The sequence below is a fragment of the Lepidochelys kempii genome, chromosome 15, assembly GCF_965140285.1.
Source record: "Lepidochelys kempii isolate rLepKem1 chromosome 15, rLepKem1.hap1, whole genome shotgun sequence".
In the NCBI taxonomy this organism is placed as follows: Eukaryota; Metazoa; Chordata; order Testudines; family Cheloniidae; genus Lepidochelys; species Lepidochelys kempii.
Genome location: NC_136394.1, coordinates 3,015,597 through 3,037,731, shown reverse-complemented (window position 1 = coordinate 3,037,731; position 22,135 = coordinate 3,015,597). Strand labels below are relative to the sequence as shown.

At 49.5% G+C, this 22,135-nt stretch overlaps 1 protein-coding gene across 1 annotated transcript in view; it reads right to left on the bottom strand.

The window, feature by feature from the left end:
* The window catches only part of OSBP2 (oxysterol binding protein 2), a 371,100-nt gene extending 368,686 nt beyond the window's left edge, over positions 1-2,414 (bottom strand). The window contains exon 1 of the mRNA XM_073313236.2: positions 2,144-2,414. Within this exon, the coding sequence (XP_073169337.1) occupies positions 2,144-2,316 (173 nt within the window). The 5' untranslated portion in view covers positions 2,317-2,414. The remainder of the gene's footprint in view (positions 1-2,143) is intronic.
* Between the last annotated feature and the right edge of the window lie 19,721 nt (positions 2,415-22,135).

Below are 22,135 nucleotides of genomic sequence, written 5' to 3'. Positions count from 1 at the left end.
TGGGTGCATCATTTTGGGTGTCTGGAGCAGACCAGCAGACAGGTAAATCACCGCAGTGGGGGTGGGGCTGGGGAAGCCCCAGAGGGTGGCTCCTCTCTGTGCTGGGCTCATTTGCTAGTCCCAGATGGGCTGACAAGAATAGGACTTCCTCTTTCCCTGTAAAGAGCAGGTCAGACCCATGCCCAGAAACCAACCCCAGCTGCGGGAAGCTTTGCACTCCCCTCCGCTCCCTGTCCCCATCACTCCTCAGCTGCAGGGGGAGGGGACACTGTATGGGGAATGGTTCCCCCATCTGGCCAACCCCTCTGCATCCAGACCACACTGACCTCCACACCTAGCCTCATCTCCCTGCATGCAGAGCCCACCCCACCGAGCCCCCAGAACTCAAACCCCTACTCCACCAAGCCTCACCCCCTGCATCTGGAGCCTCCCCACACCCAAACTGCTCCACACAGAACCCTCTTACCCCACACCTGGATCCCCCCTACACACACTAAGCCCCTCCACACTTGGATCCTACCAGCCTGAGCCTGTCAGCCCCACACCTGGATCGGGGGACAAGGCTGGGTGTGCGTGCGAGACTCTGTCCCTCTTGCTTGCTATCTAGATGCACCTGGCATGGAGGGGAAGGGCTCCATGGTGTTTCTGGGGCAGGCCTGGACCTTGCACTGTGTCAGGGTTGGTGTAAGCCTCACCGCCAAGTCTTTGTCCTGTAGGGCTGAGGGGAGTGCTGCAGGATAGTCTCCCTATATGCAGCCAGTAGCCTGTGCGCCCCACTGCCGTGTTTGAGCCTTCATATTTATTTATTGTGAAATAAAATACGCAAATTTTGCAAAATTTTAAAATATTGTGCGCAGAATTCCCTCAGGAGTAGGATATATATTGTGGGCCACGTGATTTACAGTCTTTGTACACAGTCTGGCCAGTATTCTAAAACCTAGGAGGCTAATTTTAGGCTCCTAAAACCATATTTAGGCACCTAAATAAGTGGCCTGATTTTCAAGAGTGCTGAGCACCTAATAGCATGAACTCACTTCACTGGGAAGTGCTAGATGCTTAGCACAACTGCAAATGTAGTTGCTTAAATATGGACTTAGAGGCTAAATTTAGCCTCCTTGTTTGAATATCTTGGCCTGTGTGTGTGTGGGTGTGTGTGTGTATATATATATATGTGTAGCGTGCCATGAGTATGCACACTATACGTAGGGATGCACTGGGAACTATGGGCTGCAGGGCATGTGTAAACCTATGCACTGTACAATATATTTTCACAGTACTCTGTGTATGTATGCCGTAGTAGTCTGCATTTTGAGGTGAATGTATTGCAAGAGAACATCACCTAGTTCCTCACACCAGACTCCCATGCAATAGCAAAATAAACCACTATATGCTCAGCTTCACAGAAGCAAACAGAAGAGAGCTTAAGATCCAGTTCATCATGCCTTGGACACTGCAGGTTTGATCCCTACAAAGTGTCTAGTGCATGTCCACCTGTAGAATTAGTGTGTGTGTAGGAAAGTATCAACCTGCTCCTCTCCCCACAGTACCCGGGCCACCCCACAGGTCCCTGTTCCCACACCCCATCCCTGTAGTAGTTACCCCCTCCCCACCCAGGGGAGCCAGGCCAGCCCACTCTGGGTCCCTGTAGTAGTCCCCCAGTACCTGCAGTAAGTCACTTCTCCCCCACCCCAGTAGCTGGGCTGCCCCCCACCCCCGTGCCCAAGCCACTGGCCCAAGCAAAAGCTGTCCCCCATCCTTGCAGTAGCTGTGTCATCTCCCCAGTCTCTGTATCCCCAAGGAAGCCCCCCCAGGCCACAGGCCCCCCATCCCTGTAATAGCCAGGCTACGCCCAGCCATCCCCCAGTCCCTGTAGTAGCCGGACCACCCCGCAGTCCCCATGTACCCCCTCAGGGTAGCCCCCCATTACCTGCAGTACCCAGGCCCCTCCCAGCTACACCCCCGGCCTCTGTAGTAGCCGCCCCCCAACAGGTCCCCCCATCCCTATAGTAGCCGTCCCTCCGGGGGTAGCCGCCCAGTCCCTGACCCCCCAGGTAGCCCCCCCACCTACAGAAGTTGGACCACCCCCCGCTCCCCACGCACCCCCCAGGGCAGCACCCCCAGGCAGGCCCCCCGGCCCCGGTACCTGTAGTAGCTGAGCAGCCCGTTGCTGAGCACGAACCAGCGGCGCTGGTAGCCCTTCAGGTAGTTGGTCCATTTGAAGAGCCAGCCCTTGTAGGTGTCGGGGCCGGGGGCGGCCGGGGCCCCCAGCCCGGCCCCGGCCCCGCCGCCCCTGCCCGGCTCGCTGCCCGCGCTCATGGCCGGGGCGGCCGGGGCCCGGCGGGTTCTCGCAGGCCAGGCAGGGGACGGCGCCGAGGACGGAGACCAGCCCGCGGGAGCCGCCGCTGCACCGGGCGGCCGCCCTCCCCACAGGCCCGGCCCCGCGCCTCCGCCCCGCCCGGCCGCCGGGGACACCGGCGAGGGCAGGGGGCGGGGCGCCGCGCTCACGTGACCGGGCAGCGGCGGGCGGGGCCCCCCGGCAGAGGGGCGGGGCCGGGACCGAGCAGGGCGGGGCTAGGAACCGCACGTGCGGGCTGGGCGGCCCCTCGGGGGGGGGGGCAGGGTGGCGTGGGACAGGGCTCCCCAAAGGTGGGGCGGGGCCATGACACAGGGGGCGGGGCGGGGCGGGGCGGGGCGCCTCAGGGGAGAGAGGGGCGGGGCCTGTCTCGAGCAGAGCTGGCGCGGGGGCGTGCCTGCTTTGGGGCCTTATTTCCTGGCCCAGAGCGGCCCCCGGGAGCTGCCCTCCTGCCCGCCGTCCCTGGCTGCTCCGGCAGGGGGCGTGGGCTCCGGGAGGGCGTTTGGGTTCGGGAGGGGGAGGGGCATGGGAGGGGGCTCGGGCTGGGGCTGGGGCTGGGGCATGGGAGGGGGCTCGGGCTCGGGCTCGGGCTGGGGCTGGGGCTGGGGCATGGGAGGGGGCTCGGGCTGGGGCTGGGGCATGGGAGGGGGCTCGGGCTCGGGCTGGGGCTGGGGCATGGGAGGGGGCTCGGGCTCGGGCTGGGGCTGGGGCATGGGAGGGGGCTCGGGCTGGGGCTGGGGCATGGGAGGGGGCTCGGGCTCGGGCTGGGGCTGGGGCATGGGAGGGGGCTCGGGCTGGGGCTGGGGCTGGGGCATGGGAGGGGGCTCGGGCTCGGGCTGGGGCTGGGGCATGGGAGGGGGCTCGGGCTGGGGCTGGGGCTGGGGCATGGGAGGGGGCTCGGGCTCGGGCTCGGGGCAGGGCTTAGCTCAGGTGGCTCCCAGAAGCGGTGGGTGGCTCTTAGGTGGCTCTTAGGCAGAGGGGCCAGGCTGCTCTGCGCATGCTGCCCCCGTCTGCAGGCGCTGCCCCCACAGCTCCCATTGGCTGCGATCGCTGGTCAGTGGGAGCGGGCGCTCGGGGTGGGGGCAGCGTGCTGAGCCCCCCGGCCGCCCCTGCACCTAGGAGCCAGAAGGACATGCCTGCCGCTTCCCGGAGCTGCACGTACCAGCCACTGCGGCCAATGGGACTTTTAGCGGCCCGGTCAGCACAGCTGACCTTTTCCCCCTTTTCCACCAGGCATTCTCTGCTGCCTGCCCACCCGGGCCTGCTGCCCATGGGGCCCGTGCCATACAAGGCCTGCCAAAGGTCTGACCTTGCCCTGCTGGATGGTGACCCATCCCTCTTCAGATAGCCCTTTCTCAGGGTGGGCCTGTACGAGTGCCGGCCTGTCTCTATACCCCATCCCTTCTCCTGGCACCCGCCAACAGGCCCTGGCTGCATTAGAAAAATGTGCCCTGGTGTAACTACATCAGTGTCCATCTAACCTGGTGCCCTGACCTGGACCTGCTGCCTCAGGGGAAGGGGCAAGAAAACCTGTAGTGGAAAGTTATATCACCCAGCAGTGCTAGCCCCACACAATCAGAAACCATGAGTGAGGCTTCAAAAAAATAATAACATTGGCTTTAAAGTCAGGTAATTTTTTAAAAAATAATCAATATGGGGTTCTGGTTCTTTGCCTTCTAGGTTTTGGACATTTAAGGTGCACTGGGGTCATCTTTTCATGCTTTTCTCTGCAACCACAGGGTCTAGAAATTGACTCCTGTTTTAAAATGAAAGCTGAGACTCACATATAATCACTTAACTCAGAAGATTGCCTTAACAACCACAAAACTTTAAAAATAATATTATATTTTAATAATACATTTTATGTTCGCTTCTGGCTTCTGAGGCATTAGGGTTCATGTGTCAAGCCTTAATCTGCAGCTAGGAGGGCTAGAAACTTACATACCCATACCTAGATTCCCAGGTAATCATGTGACTCCAGGAGCTGGGGCTTCAAGAAACACATAAATGGACAAGGATTAAATTACAAGAGTTGTCTCCACTGAGCGTTTACAATAACTTGGTGCTTAACATCCATCACCTTCAGTAACATGCCCCAGCTTCACAGTGTAGAACACAGTTTCTCATTTTTCCACCTTTGTTTCCCTCGCTTTATAATTTTTCTTTAAAATTAAAAATGTATTAAAAATATGGCAAGAAAATGCACATACATAATTTTTTCCAGTAACATCTATATCTAAGCAAGGATGGCACTATACGCATATCATAATATCAAACGGATATAAAGCCATCTATAGGGAGTAAGTCTATGTGTCTTATTGTGCCCCATTTCCTTTCAAACTTGTCCAAGTTCAGTGTTGCTAAGACTTATTGTATTATATTTACCCCGGTCAGTCTGAGCCAGGCAGTCCATTACAGTCCTGATGGATTTACCCATGCAGTTGATCCTTTGGTATCCATACCACTTCAGCACCTACAACAGATTAATTAATTTATCCTCAAAATGCTCCTGTGAGTCAGGGAAGTATTATTATCCCATATAACAGATGGGGAAACTGAGACATAGAGGTATTTTTTTAAGGCCCAGGTTTTGAAAGGTATTTAGGCACCTAAAGATGCAGACAAATGTCCAGTGGGATTTTTGAAATTGCCTAGGCACCTAGCCCCTGTTGAACACACCTGCCAAGTTTTCCCAAGCTACCGGTGGACTCCCAACCCGTATCTAAAGCCTTCATTCCCAGTAGTAGAGGGAAACGGGAGGGTTGACATTTTGGTCAGTAATTAAAAAACAAAACAAACAAAAACACCATGGGTGCTTGTAACAGCAGCCAATGGAGTCAGTAGAAACCGACCCTGATCATGTGATGGGGTGTAAGCTTTGGTTATCTTGACCCAGGTGGGGTCATAGGACTGAGGCCAGGAAATACCAATCAATCTCAGAGCTGTTCTTCAGGCCTGGTTTTCAGAAGTGCTCAGCACACACAACTCCAAATGAAACCAGTGGGACGATACCAATGCTCAGCCTTGGAAAATTAGGCTTATGGCCTTTTCCAGTCCCTAGGGCTGCTATGCAGCATTTAGACAATCCAGATAAATGCACTTACTAATGTATTCGCAAAAAGAAAAGGAGTACTTGTGGCACCTTAGAGACTATGTATGTGAGGAAACTCACCAGTACCAGCACCCTGCACCATGGCACTGCCCTGAAATCTGCAGCGTGACACATAGCCTTTCTCTTGTCCCTCTGGCTCCTGATCTGTGAGAGACTCACAGCTCACGTGGCTGGGGCGATTTTCCTGCATGTCATGGAGAGAGCCACAGCAGCGGGCAGCCGACATGCCAGCACAGCCCTTCCTTCTCAGCCCTTTCCATAGCTGGTGAGACACTCTTGGAAGGGAAGGAAAAGAAAACCACCTCTTCGTGCACTTTGCCACGTGTGGCTGTCCCCAGGGTGTACGAGCTTTGTAATACAGACCAGAAAGGGAGGAAGGAGAAGCCAAATACTCAGGTCTGTCTTGTGGAGCTAAGGTGGGAGGAGGTAAATGTAGAGGCAATGTGGCCTAGTGGATAGGGCAATGGACTGGGACTCAGGAGACCTGGTTTCAACTGCCAGCTCTGCCACTTCTTTGGTGGGTGACCTTGGTCAAATCATGGCCCACTCTGTGCCTCAGTTTCCCCATCTGTAAAATGGGGATACAGACCTGCTTTGTAAAGTGATTTGAGATCTATGGATGAAAAATGCTATGTAAGAGGTAGATATTGTTATTACTAACCAAGGTGGATGGGGCAGAGGAGAATGGCAGAACTACAAACACCAAATCGGACTGGTCTGCACACTGTGGAGCAGGCAGCAAGTATGTTCTAGCACCTTTTGTCCCAGACTACAAACAGAGAGGGTCACAGCCTACCATTATTTCTCTGCCCCTTCCCCGCCTTCCATGGAAGCTTTCCCTGGATGAAGACTATAAGATTTAGTGCTAACAATGACCCACCTGCATACAGACAGTCACCCCATGAGTCAATACCCCCATTTTACAGGTGGGGACACTGAAGCACAGAGAAGTGATGTGACTTGCTGAAGTTCACACAGTGAGACAGAGCAGGAAACAGAACCCAGTAATCCTGATTCCTAGTGCTGTATACTAGCCACTCAGCTGACAGACATTAACCCCTCGTAGTCTACAAAGGGTCGAAGGCTGGGCCATAAGTCTTTGGAAATATAAATTCCGTTGGACATAGAACCCGGATGTCATAGTAATGTGCCCATTGTTAATTTACTCAGTCCTCAAACCGAATCTCCACTAGCACGCTTGGAGTACGTCTTCACTACCCACTGGCTCGGCGGGTAGTGATCGATCTATCGGGGATTGAATTATCGCATCTCATCTAGACGCGATAAATTGATCGCCAAATTGACGCCTGTACTCCACCTCGGCAGGAGGAGTAAGCGGAGTCGACGGGGGAGCTGCCGCGGTCGACTCGCTGCCGTGAGGACGGCCAGGTAATTCGCGCTAAGGTACTTCGACTTCAGCTATGCGAATAGCGTAGCGGAAGTTGCATATCTTAGTTCGAACCCCCCGCCTAGTGTAGCCGAGGCCTAAGGGTTTAATTCTCCTGCCAACGGGAAAAAGTTTCAGCGTGATGAAGTTAGGCAAGCAACAGTGGGAGGCAGAATTTGCAGAACAAACGGCTTGTTTACATGGGGAAGTTTTACCGTTTATACATATAACTCTTCTGCCAGGTGGAGCTGGCAGCAACCAGGGCCGGGTTCAAAAACTAGGGGTTCCTTTTCAACAGTACAACCCAGGACCAGCTCGAGCCCCCACCCAGTAACCTGGGAAAATTGCACACCACCCCTGGGTGCCTCTGAGAGGCAATACTTCCCCTCTCACAAGCAGAGTCTGAGTGTAGAAAAGAAACTTGTAATGAAAGGAGGGACGTCCCCTGACATTAGTTAGGGAACATGCCACAGGCAGGATTCATAAACATAAACCTGTGAGCGGGACGCCCCCCCCCCCCCCGGAGTGCGTGGGACAGAGCTTCCGCCTCGTGTTCTTGAGTTCTACAACCAACAGTTCCTTTTCTGCGCCCCTCTCTGCTCCCTCACCGTACCCCACTCACAGGGGTTGTCCTTGGTCAGAGAGGACCCCCAGGGTTCAGAGGTGCATCTGTGTGAGTTCGCCTCCCACCCAGGGAAGAAGGCACCTTGCTTGCTCCACCATCTGAGCGCTTGCTCAGGCTGGCCACCCCCCAGCCGCTGCTCCTCACCGCCTGGCTGCCCCACTTGTTCTGTGCCACTCGTCTGCCACTTGCCTCTCTGCTGTGACCTCTGCAGGTCAGTATCTTGAGGTTTCACTCAGTTCTCAGTGATTTTCAGTTCTGGGGTTGGGCAGAGAGCTGTCCCACCACAAGTGATTGTCAACTCTTTCGAGCACTTTAAAAAACCAAAAGGCTCCTAATGGAGCCTATTAAGCTCTATCTTTGAACAGTGGGGAGGAACAGGTTAAATTAGACTGGGGATCCTTAGGGAGAGTCCACCCCTCCTAGCTGGAATACCTGTCCTCACCCCTCTTACTTTCACGGGGCTCTAGCATTTGAACCCCTGGCTTAATGAGGTCCTTTCAGCTGTGGGTCACCCCCTCATTTGGGACAGGTTAAGCACAGTTCTGCTCCCCTTTACTCATACAATAAAGACAACAACATTGATAACATTTCACTAACCCTGCATTCAGTACTAAAGGGATTTGTAACCCAACCCCAGCCAAAGTTGATCATTTTGATCAACACAGCTCTATCTGCTAAATATCTAGGCAAAGTAGGTGTGTTCATATAAGAACAGTTTGCTCCTGAAGTCTCTCCCCCTCCCAGGTAGCTGTCAGGGGAGAGCTCATTCAGACCCTGGTTATATACAGTTATAGTTATATTGGGATCTCACACACACACTATGTGGACACTTAGTCTGGTGCAAAAGTGGCTTTTTGGGGGGTTTATCATAAATCCCTTCCCAAGCATGTTAGGGGACTGGAGAGCCCCATACAGGCCACACCATGAGACGCTCCTGTGTCCCCAAGGTGAGGCACCTCTACCCATTCTTGTTTTTAGTATGTGTTTCACGTTTTCCAGCAGTAGGGGGAGCCACATGCATAGCTTAGAGCAGAAATTATCAAACTGGGGAGCGGGCCATCCTGGGGGTCATGGAATGTATTCCGGGGGGGGGGGGGCGTGAGAAGCTTTAGGGGGAAAAAACGTATGCACACCTTTCACCCACAACACTGAACAACTAACAAAGCTGATTCCTCCAGCCATATCAGGTCATCAGCTGATGCTGTGATTTTGACAGAGTTCTGTGAAGCTTATCTAGCATTATATAAAGTCGTTGCCATCTGTATATTAATCCATTTGCTAGGACATGGTGAGCACATTTTATTGTAAGCATCGACCACACTCGCAGTTTTGCTTTTGCTCTTATTACAGTGGATGGTTGGCTCCATTTGAATCAATGCCTTACTGGTTTTAATATTTAGTAAGAATTACATGTTTGGTTTTTTTTATCGGTATATCTACTTGTGAGGTGTAGGCGGGGCATAAACAACTACAGACACACAGAAGGGGAGTGCAATTAAATACAGTAGAACCTCAGAGTAACGAACACCAGAGTTATGAAATGACCGGTTAACCACACACCTCATTGATGAACCAGAAGTAAGCAATCAGGCAGCAGCAGAGAAAAAAAAATACAGGACTGTGTTAAACATGAACTATTCAAAAATAAAGGCAAAGTTTAAAAAAAGATTTGACAAAGTGAGGAAACTGTTTTTGCGCTTGTTTCATTTAAATTAAGATGGTTAAAGCAGCATTTTTCTTCTGCGCAGTAAAGTTTCAAAGCTGTATCAAGTCAATGTTCAGTTGTAAACTTTTGACAGGATTGTTCAGAGTTACGAACATTTCAGAGTGTTATGAACCGAGGGGTTTGTAACTCTGAGGTTCTACTGTAAATTTGAGAACCACTGGCCTAGAGTACATATGGATGTGTGGTGTCTGGCATGCAGTGCAGTGGTGACAGACTCTAGGCAGAGAAACAGATTCATCTGACCGCAGCTTGTATGCCTCACCTGACCACCCAGCCAGAAGTGAGATTTGACTTACTTGCTGTCATTGTAGCCTAGGAGCGTATATTTAGATCCAATTGTAGTTTTCAATAAATCGTTAAAACCACCTAGTCTCTCTTGAACTTGACTGAATTGTCCTGCGGGAAGGGCAGTTTGTAACAACTGGAAATGCTTGGGAGGAGTTGAATGCAGATTCCCATCTCCAGACCCAACCTTTTGAAGCTGCACCCTAAAGAGTAATGATTACCTGTTCTTAGGGTTCCAAGATCAAAGGCCCAAACTGTATTGTGATGGTTCTTGGGGTACCCAGGACTGTGTGCCACCTTGTTACCCCCCTGCCTTCAGTGAGAGGGATACTTGCTTGTGCTTAGCTGGGTGTCAGCTCCCTGATACCACCTGCATGTCAGCCACCCAAGCCCTCTCCTTTGGCCTATGCCATTCAGATTAACGGTCAGTCTACCCCACCCCCTGTGTCCCTTTGAAGTCTTCCTTTGTAGTCTCCAGCCCCTTCTCCACTGAATGCTCACAGACATACCAGCTGCTGTCCCCAAGGCAGTGTGCACACCAGTTTGTCTGATTTAACTCAGTATCAGCTTCTTGCTCAATACCACTGCACTGAGATATATTGACAGTGAAAACAAGTGTAAATTTATTATCAAAGATTCAAGCGATAGTGAGTAAGGATGCTGAAAGTAAAAGATTACATATTAAAGAAAAGCATAACAGTGTTGTAGTTGTGTTGGTCCCAGGGAATTAGAGAGATAAGGTGGGTGAGGTAATATCTTTCATTGGACCAACTTCTCTTGGTAAGAGACACAAGCTTTCCCCCTGGCTGAGAACCACTGCCCCACACAAGGCTGGTTGAGGTCCCATTTTCATGAATGTAAACACATGGCCTGTTTACTTCCTCGGTGCAGGATCATAGAATCATAGAATATCAGGGTTGGAAGGGACCTCAGGAGGTCATCTAGTCCAACCCCCTCCTCAAAGCAGGACCAATCCCCAACTAAATCATCCTAGCCAGGGCTTTGTCAAGCCTGACCTTAAAAATTTCTAGGGAAGGAGATTCCACCACCTCCCTAGGTAACACATTCCAGTGTTTCACCACCCTCCTAGTGAAAAAGTTTTTCCTAATATCCAACCTAAATCTCCTCCACTGCAACTTGAGACCATTACTCCTTGTTCTGTCATCTGCTACCACTGAGAACAGTCTCGAGCCATCCTCTTTGGAACCCCCTTTCAGGTAGTTGAAAGCAGCTATCAAATCCCCCCTCATTCTTCTCTTCTGAAGACTAAACATCCCCAGTTCCCACAGCCTCTCCTCATAAGTCATGTGTTCCAGTCCCCTAATCATTTTTGTTGCCCTCCACTGGACTCTTTCCAATTTTTCCACATCCTTCTTGTAGTCTGGGGCCCAAAACTGGACACGGTACTCCAGATGAGGCCTCACCAATGTCAAATAGAGGGGAACAATCACGTCCCTCGATCTGCTGGCAATGCCCCTACTTATACATCCCAAAATGCCATTGGCCTTCTTGGCAACAAGGGCACACTGTTGACTCATATCCAACTTCTCGTCCACTGTAACCCCTAGGTCCTTCTCTGCAGAACTGCTGCCGAGCCATTCGGTCCCTAGGCTGTAGCGGTGCATGGGATTCTTCCATCCTAAGTGCAGGACTCTGCACTTGTCCTTGTTGAACCTCATCAGATTTCTTTTGGCCCAATCCTCCAATTTGTCTAGGTCCCTCTGAATCCTATCCCTACCCTCCAGCGTATCTACCACTCCTCCCAGTTCAGTGTCAGTTACATCAGTTACATCAGCCAGAGGAGACAGAGAAGCAGCTGCCGTTGAAGCACTGGGACCTGTCATCAGCTTCTTGGAGTTCTGTCTTCCTGACAACATTTCAAACCGCTGGGGAGCCTGAACTGCACAAGTGCTGGAAGGAAATAGTTCTCAGCGTTACCTGCTCTGATGTGCACCATGCAATTTTTGTGCCAAACAGAGGGAAGACTGAAGATTACAAATTTTTTAAAATGCCACCTCTCAATCTGAAGCAATGTGTTCTTCTGTAACGTTCACACTGCATTGGCTGCATTGCAGCACCAGCTCACATTCAGTGACTATCAAGAGCCTGATAGGTTTCAGAGTAACAGCCGTGTTAGTCTGTATTCACAAAAAGGAAAGGAGTACTTGTGGCACCTTAGAGACCAACCAATTTATTTGAGCGTAAGCTTTCGTGAGCTACAGCCTGATAAGAGCCTGATAAGCATTTAAAACAGCCTGAAGGTCTATTGGAGATGCTTATTCGCTCCACAAACCAGCTAAAATATCCTTGCTGTGTCCCCAAATGTGGGTGATTTAAAATCCTTTGCCCCTACGCCTGCTGCTCTCAGACAGTTTATCAGAAAGAGAAGATTCCATCCTGTTTGGAAGGGGAATGGTGTAGCTCAAGGGTGAGTTTATGGATGTCAAAAGGAAGTGATCTCTCATGCTCAGGAAAAGTCACAAAATTAAGCGTGAAGTTCACTTCTGATCACCTATAAACGGTATAAGCAACAACTCAACAATGCTATTACAGGATGTATTTTTCAACACATAAAAGGCATCCAGTGCTTTTAGCTTTACTAAGCTGTGGCCAATATTTCCAGAGCTAGGCACATAGGAAAATGCATGTCCATTTTGTACAGTATTAGTCTATTATTATGACAGCGTGAGCAGTTGTGGCATATGCACAAGCAAATAATTAGACATTTAGCTGCCCATTTGCACGTGCAATGGAATGTGGCTGTGCTCATGAGTAAATGTGATTGCACAAGTCTCAAAAGTTGGATGTCAATGTTCCAGCTAGCTGTTGCCTACGCTCTTTTTTGTATTTGTTATTTTTAAGTGCAGTGGGTCAGGTTCTGCTCTCAGTTCCATCCACATAAACCCAGAGTAACCAGTGCTGCCAATATTTCAAACATCAGCCCTGCTGCTGCCTACACAGACAGGGCTGTTCCACAACTCGGTAAAATGAGTAGGGTTTCAATGGACTTTGAAGTGGGCCCACAGGTAGCAAAACAGAAAAGAAAAATAAGGCAAGGAAGACAGGAAGAAGAAAAGTAGGACTTGTGGTACCTTAGAGACTAAAAAATGTATTAGAGCATAAGCTTTCGTGAGCTACAGCTCACTTCATTGGAAGCATTCAGTGGAAAATACAGTGGGGAGATTTTATATACACAGAGAACATGAAACAATGGGTGTTACCATACGCACTGTAACGAGAGTGATCAGGAAAGGTGAGCTATTACCAGCAGTTTACAAGAACAGTAGGAGGGGAAATAAACAAGGGGAAATAGTTTTACTTTGTGTAATGACCCATCCACTCTCAGTCTTTATTCTAGCCTAAGTTAATTTTATCCAGTTTGCAAATTAATTCCAATTCAGCAGTCTCTCGCTGGCGTCTGTTTCTGAAGTTTTTTTGTTGAAGAATTGCCACTTTTAGGTCTGTAATCAAGTTACCAAAGAGATTGAAGTGTTCTCTGACTTGTTTTTGAATGTTATAATTCTTGACGTCTGATTTGTGTCCATTTATTCTTTTAAGTAGAGACTGTCCGGTTTGGCCAATGTACATGGCAGAGGGGCATTGCTGGCACATGATGGCATATATCACATTGGTAGATGAGCAGGTGAACGAGCCTCTGATAGTGTGGCTTATGTGATTAGGCCCGGTGGTGGTGTCCCCTGAATAGATATGTGGACACAGTTGGCAACGGGCTTTGTTGCAAGGATAGATTCCTGGGTTAGTATTTTTGTTGTGTGGTGAATGGTTGCTGGTGAGTATTAGCTTCAGGTTGGGAGGCTGTCTGTAAGCAAGGACTGGCCTGTCTCCCAAGATCTGTGAGAGTGATGGGTCGTCCTTCAGGATAGGTTGTAGATCCTTGATGATACATTGGAGAGGTTTTAGTTGGTGGCTGAAGGTGATGGCTAGTGGCGTTCTGTTGTTTTCTTTGTTGGGCCTGTCCTGGAGTAGGTGACTTCTGGGTACTCTTCTGGCTCTGTCAATCTGTTTCTTCACTTCAGCAGGTGGGTATTGTAGTTGTAAGAACACTTGATAGAGATCTTGTAGGTGTTTGTCTCTGTCTGAGGGGTTGGAGCAAATGCGGTTGTATCATAGAGCTTGGCTGTAGACGATGGATCGTGTGGTGTGGTCTGGGTGAAAGCTGGAGGCATGTAGGTAGGAATAGCAGTCAGTAGGTTTCCGGTATAGGGTGGTGTTTATGTGACTGTCACTTATTAGCACTGTAGTGTCCAGGAAGTGGGTTTCTTGTGTGGACTGGTCCAGGCTGAGGTTGATGGTGGGATGGAAATTGTTGAAATCATGGTGGAATTCCTCAAGGGCTTCTTTTCCATGGGTCCAGATGATGAAGATGTCATCAATGTAGTGCAAGTAGAGTAGGGGCGTTAGGGGACAAGAACTGAGGAAGCGTTGTTCTAAGTCAGCTATAAAAATGTTGGCATACTCTGGGGCCATGCGGGTACCCATGGCAGTGCCGCTGATTTGATACATTGTCCCCAAATGTGAAATAGTTATGGGTGAGGACAAAGTCACAAAGTTCAGCCACCAGGTTTGCCGTGACATTATCGGGGATAGTGTTCCTGACAGCTTGTAGTCCATCTTTGTGTGGAATGTTGGTGTAGAGGGCTTCTACATCCATAGTGGCCAGGATGGTGTTTTCAGGAAGATCATCGATGGATTGTAGTTTCCTCAGGAAGTCAGTGGTGTCTCGAGGTAGCTGGGAGTGCTGGTAGCGTAGGGCCTGAGGAGGGAGTCTACATAGCCAGACAATCCTGCTGTCAGGGTGCCACTGCCTGAGATGATGGGGCGTCCAGGATTTCCAGGTTTATGGATCTTGGGTAGCAGATAGAATACCCCTGGTCGGGGTTCCAGGGGTGTGTCTGTGTGGATTTGATCTTGTGCTTTTTCAGGGAGTTTCTTGAGCAGATGGTGTATTTTCTTTTGGTAACCCTCAGTGGGATCAGAAGGTAATGGCTTGTAGAAAGTGGTGTTGGAGAGCTGCCTAGCAGCCTGTTGTTCATATTCCGACCTATTCATGATGACAACAACAAGACAGGAAGGAGGAGGATTATTCTACACTCGTTTAGGGCCCAATTCTGCCACCCCTACACACACTGAGCAGTACACAGTTACTCAGCTCCAACTCCTGGCATGTCTTTTCCCAGCCTCCTTGGCCGGGGAGGAGGTGGAGTAAAGCTGGCTATGTCATGCTGGGGAAATCCTCAGCTGTCCATTGGGGGCTGGTGAAATGTCCCATTGCACTGCTGGAGTAGCACAAAAGGACTTTAGTAGAGGCTGAGGATCTGGCACCATATCTCAGTACTGGACCTACGTAAACCCAGCTCCCAAATCAGGGGGTCTCTAGCTCCCAAATCAGGGGGTTTCCAAACCTCACATTTTGGAGGGTTCCAACTCTGCCATTGAGAATCAGTCCATGCTGTTCAGTCAGACCTAGGGTGACCAGATGTCCCATTTTTAAAGGGACAGTCCCATTTTTTGGGACTTTTTCTTATATAGGCGCCTATTACCGCCCACCCCCGTCCCGTTTTTTCACAGTTGCTATCTGGTAACCCTAGGTCAGATCTGAACCTGGATCCCAAGTTTAGGGGTGGGCCTATCTCTCCTTTCTGATCTTCCTGAGGAAACAACAGAATTGCACAGGAGAGACAGGAGCTATAGAAACAAGTCGAATAAATCAATGAATACAATTAGGCATTGAAGTCAGGGTTTGCATTGCAATGGCCATGGAGTGGAAGGAGCACAGTTCTACTTGCTTGAACAAATCATGTTCTTTACCTTCTGTAACTGGGTCACTTCTATAACCCTGCCCCCCATTTGATTTTCTGTAGAGCAGCTGTTTAGATGGAGCAGCTGCTTCTTTCTGCCGAAGAAGGCCCTGCTAATCCGATCCCACCACTCCTCCCCAGCAGCCAAAACCTCCTGCCTCTGCCCACTCTGGTCAACCCACCCCATTGCATAATGATTGCCCACCTCTAAGGGGCTCGTATGGTTAAGGTGGCTGTTGATATTCTCTGCTGGATTTGGCCGGTAAGCCACATTATCAGTCAGCCTTTCTGGTTTAAACAAACAACCATATTATTTTAATGGTACCGTTATGGAAAGGTGATTTTATATCACCCTGTACCTACAGTCATCATTAACAGGCTAATGAACTCCAGACCGCTCCAGGCTGTTAAAAGGCAAATGGTACTTGTGTCTAATTAGTTGATTACCTCTGAGTATGTGGAATGCTCAGGCACTTTAAAAATCTTTAGACTGAGCTCTGTAGTGATCCCACTATAAATCAATAGAATCCAGGTAGGACACAGGAAAAATAAACCTTGTTTGCCTTAAATGAGAACCTAATGAACAAAGAGGGGTAATAGCCTTCATTGGACCAGCACTGAAAGAGACAAGCTTCCGCACTTAGATAGAGCTCTGGGACCAACACAGCTACAGCAACACTGCAAACCTAATGAAATACCCCCTGGAACCAGATGAACATTGTTAACATCTGATGGGGGAAAGAATTAACAATAAAGGGTTGATGTTGAAGACTAGGGACCGAATGGCTCGGCAGCAGTTCTGCAGAAAAGGACCTAGGGGTTACAGTGGACGAGAAGCTTGATATGAGTCAACAGTGTGCCCTTGTTGCCAAGAAGGCCAATGGCATTTTGGGATGTATAAGTAGGGGCATTGCCAGCAGATCGAGGGACATGATCGTTCCCCTCTATTTGACATTGGTGAGGCTCATCTGGCATCTCTACTGAATGTTGAAAAGTGCCAATGCAAATCAGCGCCAGTGGTAACGGTGGTTTGGCAGGGCACTGGACTTGGAACTTCAACCCATTTCACACAGGCCAGTGAACAGCTCTGAGCCGGTCCCTATTGCAGCCATTACTAGGGTTAGACTCATTATTTTGTTTGACTGTTACTGCATGCCTGGAACTGGTATTTGGCCAGAGCGGAGTGAGCAGCAAGAGCAATAAATGATACAATCCCAGGTGTTGGCTTTGATCATTTACTGCAGCAGGGGTTTGGGAGCAAATCCAATGCACACCCTCATGGCACAGGACATACGGGGCTTGAGTTTGAAGCACTCCGGGTGTCACTGGCCATTACCAGGACTGCCTTCACAAGCTGGTGGCTTGTGATTCTGCGCACACAGGTGTGGCCCCAAGGGAAGGCAGCGTGGTCTGGAGGACACACACACACACAAACACACACACTTCTAATTCTGCTACTGACTCACTCTGTTGCCTTGACCAACTCACTTACCTTTTCAGAGCTGACCTGACTACATGTATCACTTCCCTGGGGTGTTCGAGGAGCCTTTTGCTGCCATTTGTGCAGCGCTGGGAACACATGAAAGCTGTAAAACAACGATGATGATGATTTGGCCCAGTAGTCAGACGTTTTGCTAGTAACATACCAGTGGCATTGTAACACGAAAACCAATAGCACTGCAGAGAGGCTGTTTCCTTTGCATGCCTTGGAGCTGCTGCAGCAAGCCCCTGCTTCTAACAAAAGGCTGGTTATCCCCATTCGCTCTGCAGATACTTTGGCAGCTAAATGGGGTCTGATAATAATTCCTGTTTTCTTTATAAGCCAATGATTTTTTGCTCTCCAGCATGGGAAGTAGACCAGGGCACTCTGAGAAGGTTAAAGCCATGACTCTTCTGCGTATGGTACAGACCTAGACAGAGGGGGTGTATATACTATGTAGCTGTAGGTAGGGTTACCAAATAGCAACTGTGAAAAAACAGGATGGGGGTGGGGGGTAATAGGCGCCTACATAAAAAAAGTCCCAAAAACTGGGACTATCCCTTTAAAAACGGGATGGATGGTCACCCTACTATAGGAGGAGATTTACATTTGCCTCTTTTAAGCAAAGTTTGTTGGAAGCAGCAAAATGACCCTTTGAAAGTGCAGTTTATTGGAGTCTGGAATGAGAAAAGTAGCCCCATTTGAGGCTATGGGCCAAATTCAGATCTGGAGTAAGCGGGGGGAAATACACTGAAGGCCAACAGTTCTGCTTACTGCAGGGATGGATTCAGCCCATTAGCTACATCTCAGTAGATTTTGTACCTGGGCCAGAAAATTTTCATGGCAGTTTTGGAGGTTACTAATCAGCCCTTACCCCCTTGACTTACTCAGTTGACTCAGTTGTTAGTCTCTAAGGTGCCACAAGTCCTCCTGTTCTTTTTACGGATACAGACTAATACGGCTGCTACTCTGAAATCAGTTGACTTCAGTAGGTCAGATACTGAGTTCCAAGTTTTTGCTCAGTCCTCCCATAGGCAAACCCCCCCTCCACAGACTAAGGCCTTCTCCAGAGAGAAAATTCCACCAGTTTAACGTAAGTTTATTAAACTGGTCGAGGAGGCTGTGTTCATACTCTGGTTTCCATTTAAACCAAACTTATTTCAGTCCATCTTAAATTGATTAGAGCTAAGCTAAGCTATCTTAAATTGAGCAGGTCTAAACTAAACCAAAATAGGCCACTCTTCAACTAAGATAAGAGCATCCACATAGAGGTTGGCACTCCATGCATCTGATGAAGTGGGTTATATCCCATGAAAGCTTATGCTCAAATAAGGTGCCACAAGTCCTCCTTTTCTTTTTTCTAAATATAGACATTTTTGTTAAAATATGACAAAAATATACACATCTGGTTACACAAATACCCTTACCCTTCACTAATTGTTCATTATTGACAGGCAGGAGGCCAGGGCTAAGAAAAAAATGGTAATTGCACTTGTAAAATTAGTATTTCTATGAGTAAGTCTGCTATCAGTCTCCTAAAGCAGAGTTCTGTTGGCCAGATGCCACTGGTAACATTCTGACCGTGCCTTCAGAACTTATTTAAAGAAGTAAATAATCTCACCACCGATAAAATCGGGAGAAATGTGAGGTCTGAGACAGCAGTGCCGTGACGCCATCCTGTCAAGCTCATACTCACACAGGACTCGTCCTAGGAGTATAGCATCCCCCTTGGCTGGTAATAGCCAGAAGGGCGCCGTCTTTTGTTTACGGTCCAGCATGCTCAGTCGTATAATTCCTTCGCTCCTGTTTTTCTTTGTTTTCTTAAGTGTTCATGTGTTCTTTCTTCTTTTGATCTGTATATACGTACAATTGTGTATTTTAGTGCACACGCTGCTTTCTGCTTCACGCGCTATCCATGCTTCACACGATTGAGTTTGCAGGTGATCATCTTATGGACTCGGGTCGAGTGGATCTTGAGGAGAATACATTTGCTTTGGCTTCCCTCTGTCAGTTTCGGTAACCTTCCCAGTAAATATCAGAGAGCACTGACGAAAGGATAAATAGAGGGTTTTGAGAGAAGTGAAGGAAGATATACAGATATATCAAAATATTCTGAGTACTTGGTGAGCAAGTTATTTCAAACTATGTGCATACATGATTTATAGCTATTAAAGCCTATAATAGTCATGATATTTGCTTGAATATAGGCTAGTTTTTCTCACTTTTTCAATGCCTCTCTAGAGATTACCAGTCTTTTTTCTGGTAAATTCTTTCTGTGCCTTTCACGCATATAGCTTGTTGTCACTCTGTGTGTCCGAGGTGTTTACTCGAGATTAATTAGTGGTCCTGGGGGAGATAGAGGATAGAGAAATGAACACGAAGTGAGATCACTGCCTAGAAAATGCTGCAAGAAAAGCTATCCGCCCTAAACGTTCTGTGCATCGATAGTGACAAACTCTGTAGCTTATGATTTGAGGACATCATCAGTGACTTTGCTCTCCAGAAATCATGAAGGAAAATGTTTTAAATTTCAGCGTTAAAATGAATGTGATGTGCAAACAGACATACTGCAGGTTGTCCTGCTTCCTTTAAGTAAGCTGGTCTGTGTCACTGTAACTGCTTTTGTGTGGCTGTAGATATAAAGTTTTCATATCTACTAATTAAGAAATCATAGATGAAAATATGTTAATTTGAAACTATTTTACAATGCAAACAGGTATATTGCAAGACGTGTTTTAGTTAGATTATTATTCTGTTTTTACAACTTCACCTTTGTATATATGCAAATATAAAGCTTTCATATTTATATAGTCAATATGTCCTTTCTGTGACAATAATAAATTAATTTTTTTATGGTATGGGGCCTCTTACACTTGACATAGTTTAGGGTCTCAGAATGTCTTAATCTGGCCCTGTTCCCTGCCTCCACTGCTCTGCCTCCCCAACACTGCGGAACAGCTGACCACTGGCAGGCGGGAGGTGCTGGGGGAGAGGGGTAGGTGCTGATCGGCAGGGCTGCTGGGAGGTGGGAGGCACTAGGGGAAGGGGAAGGCGATGATCCGCAGGGCTGCCAGTGGGTGCTGAGCACCCACCGTTTTTTTTCCATGGGTACTACAGCCCTGGAGCACCCATGGAGTCAGCACCTATAGTCCCTTCTAACCCTATGATTCTATGTACCCACAGGATCTGGGGAGAGAGGAGAGCTGGCCCTGAATAAACAATCAGAAAAGACTCCAGTCAGGAGCAGTGGAACCTCCCTAAAAGTGGGGGCCACCGGCACCTGAACTGTTGCCCTGCCCCCTCACACTGCCCCTTCACCCCCAAGGCCCCACCCTCACCCCACCCCTTCTGCCAAGGCCCCACCCCCGCGCTGCCTCTTCCCCTCAAGGCCCTGCCCCCCGCTCACTCCTCCTTCCCCCATGTCACTCACCCTTACAGCTGGTAAAAAGTGGGAGGGCATAGACCCCTGTTTCGACACCCCTGGCTCCAGTCTGTCCTTGGTGCTGCTAAGCGCACTACTCCGAGGGGACGTTCACACCAGGCTCAGGAAGGATGCTCTCAGCATGCACCAACGCCCAGCGTCTCTCCTTCATAGGTGGGAGTGGACAGAGCAGCGCCTGGGGAAGGGCTGACGTGGCGTTATGTAATGTTCCGTGCGCCGCATTCCTGGGGCGAGGAACTAGTGCAAAGATCTGAACCCAGCTGACGCCTGTGCATCCACTGAGGGCATAGAAGCATAGAATCCTAGAAGATTAGGGGGGGAAGAGACCTCAGGAGGTCACCTAGTCCAACCCCCTGCTCCAAGCAGGACCAACCGCAACTATGGGAACATGTGAACTTTCAAGCCAACTTTGCAGAGCGTGTGGGTGTTGTGTGCGCGTGCACGGACTCATGTGCATTTATTATTGCAGTGGGGGGTAAGGCAGTATGGACATGGTTAAACGCTCAGGCCAGAGATGGATCAAGCACAAGAGCTAGTTAATGAGCTGGGTCCTTTTCTGACTGAACAGATGTGTCGTCACCCCCGGCCCCACCCTATATAGTGGAGAATCTGGCTAGTGTTTAGACAGCTCACCCAGTGAGGACTGTGTGAGTCTGTATAGAGACAGGAACGGCTGGGTTTATTTATCATAAAGCTCTAAGCCTCCTGAGGGATTTTTTTAAATGTCCCAGCAGACGCCTTTTCTGACGTGAGAGGTGAAAAGGGCCAAGTCGCTGACCGCTGCCTGGTTTGCTCATTGCAGTCTCATGCCCACAGTCCTCTTCCAGCAGGCTGTGGCTACTTCTGAGCTGTGCAGCTAGAAGCAGAGCAGAGCACAGCAAATGGTGGGCCAGGGGGTTCCAGATCCCCCCGTACAGAAGAGTGCAGGGCTTCAGGGTTCCTGCAGGAATTCAGCCAAAGGAAAAGAGGCAGCGTGGCAAGGCAGCTACAACTGGAGGGCCCACGGACCAGGGTGGCAGAGGGTATTCCAGCAGCATACTCCAGATACAGCCTCTGCTGGGCGGGCTCCTCTGGCGGGCTGGGCAGGAGCGAAAGCTGCTGTGGTCGGGGCACAACGCCCAGGGAGGTCTGGGAGGCAATACTCGCTCAGGGAATGTGCACTGCACAGAGTTATTTTCTGCAGGGTGAGGGACTGTGTGGGGCTCCCAGACAAACACCAGCCTCTTGCTGGCTCTGCCCAAAGGATCAAGCTGACGTTGCCTTTGCTCTAAGAAGAAAAGGAGTACTTGTGGCACCTTAGAGACTAACCAATTTATTTGAGCATAAGCTTTCGTGAGCTACAGCTCACTTCATTGGATGCATACTGTGGAAAGTGTAGATCTTTTTATACACACAAAGCATGAAAAAATACCTGGGATATTCTATCTACTGCCCAAGATCCATAAACCTGGAAATCCTGGGCGCCCCATCATCTCAGGCATTGGCACCCTGACAGCAGGATTGTCTGGCTATGTAGACTCCCTCCTCAGGCCCTACGCTACCAGCACTCCCAGCTACCTTTGAGACACCACTGACTTCCTGAGGAAACTACAATCCATCGGTGATCTTCCTGATAACACCATCCTGGCCACTATGGATGTAGAAGCCCTCTACACCCACATTCCACACAAAGATGGACTACAAGCCTTCAAGAACACTATCCCCGATAATGTCACAGCTAACCTGGTGGCTGAACTTTGTGACTTTGTCCTTACCCATAACTATTTTACATTTGGGGACAATGTATACCTTCAGATCAGCGGCACTGCTATGGGTACCCGCATGGCCCCACGGTATGCCAACATTTTTATGGCTGACTTAGAACAACGCTTCCTCAGCTCTCGTCCCCTAATGCCCCTACTCTACT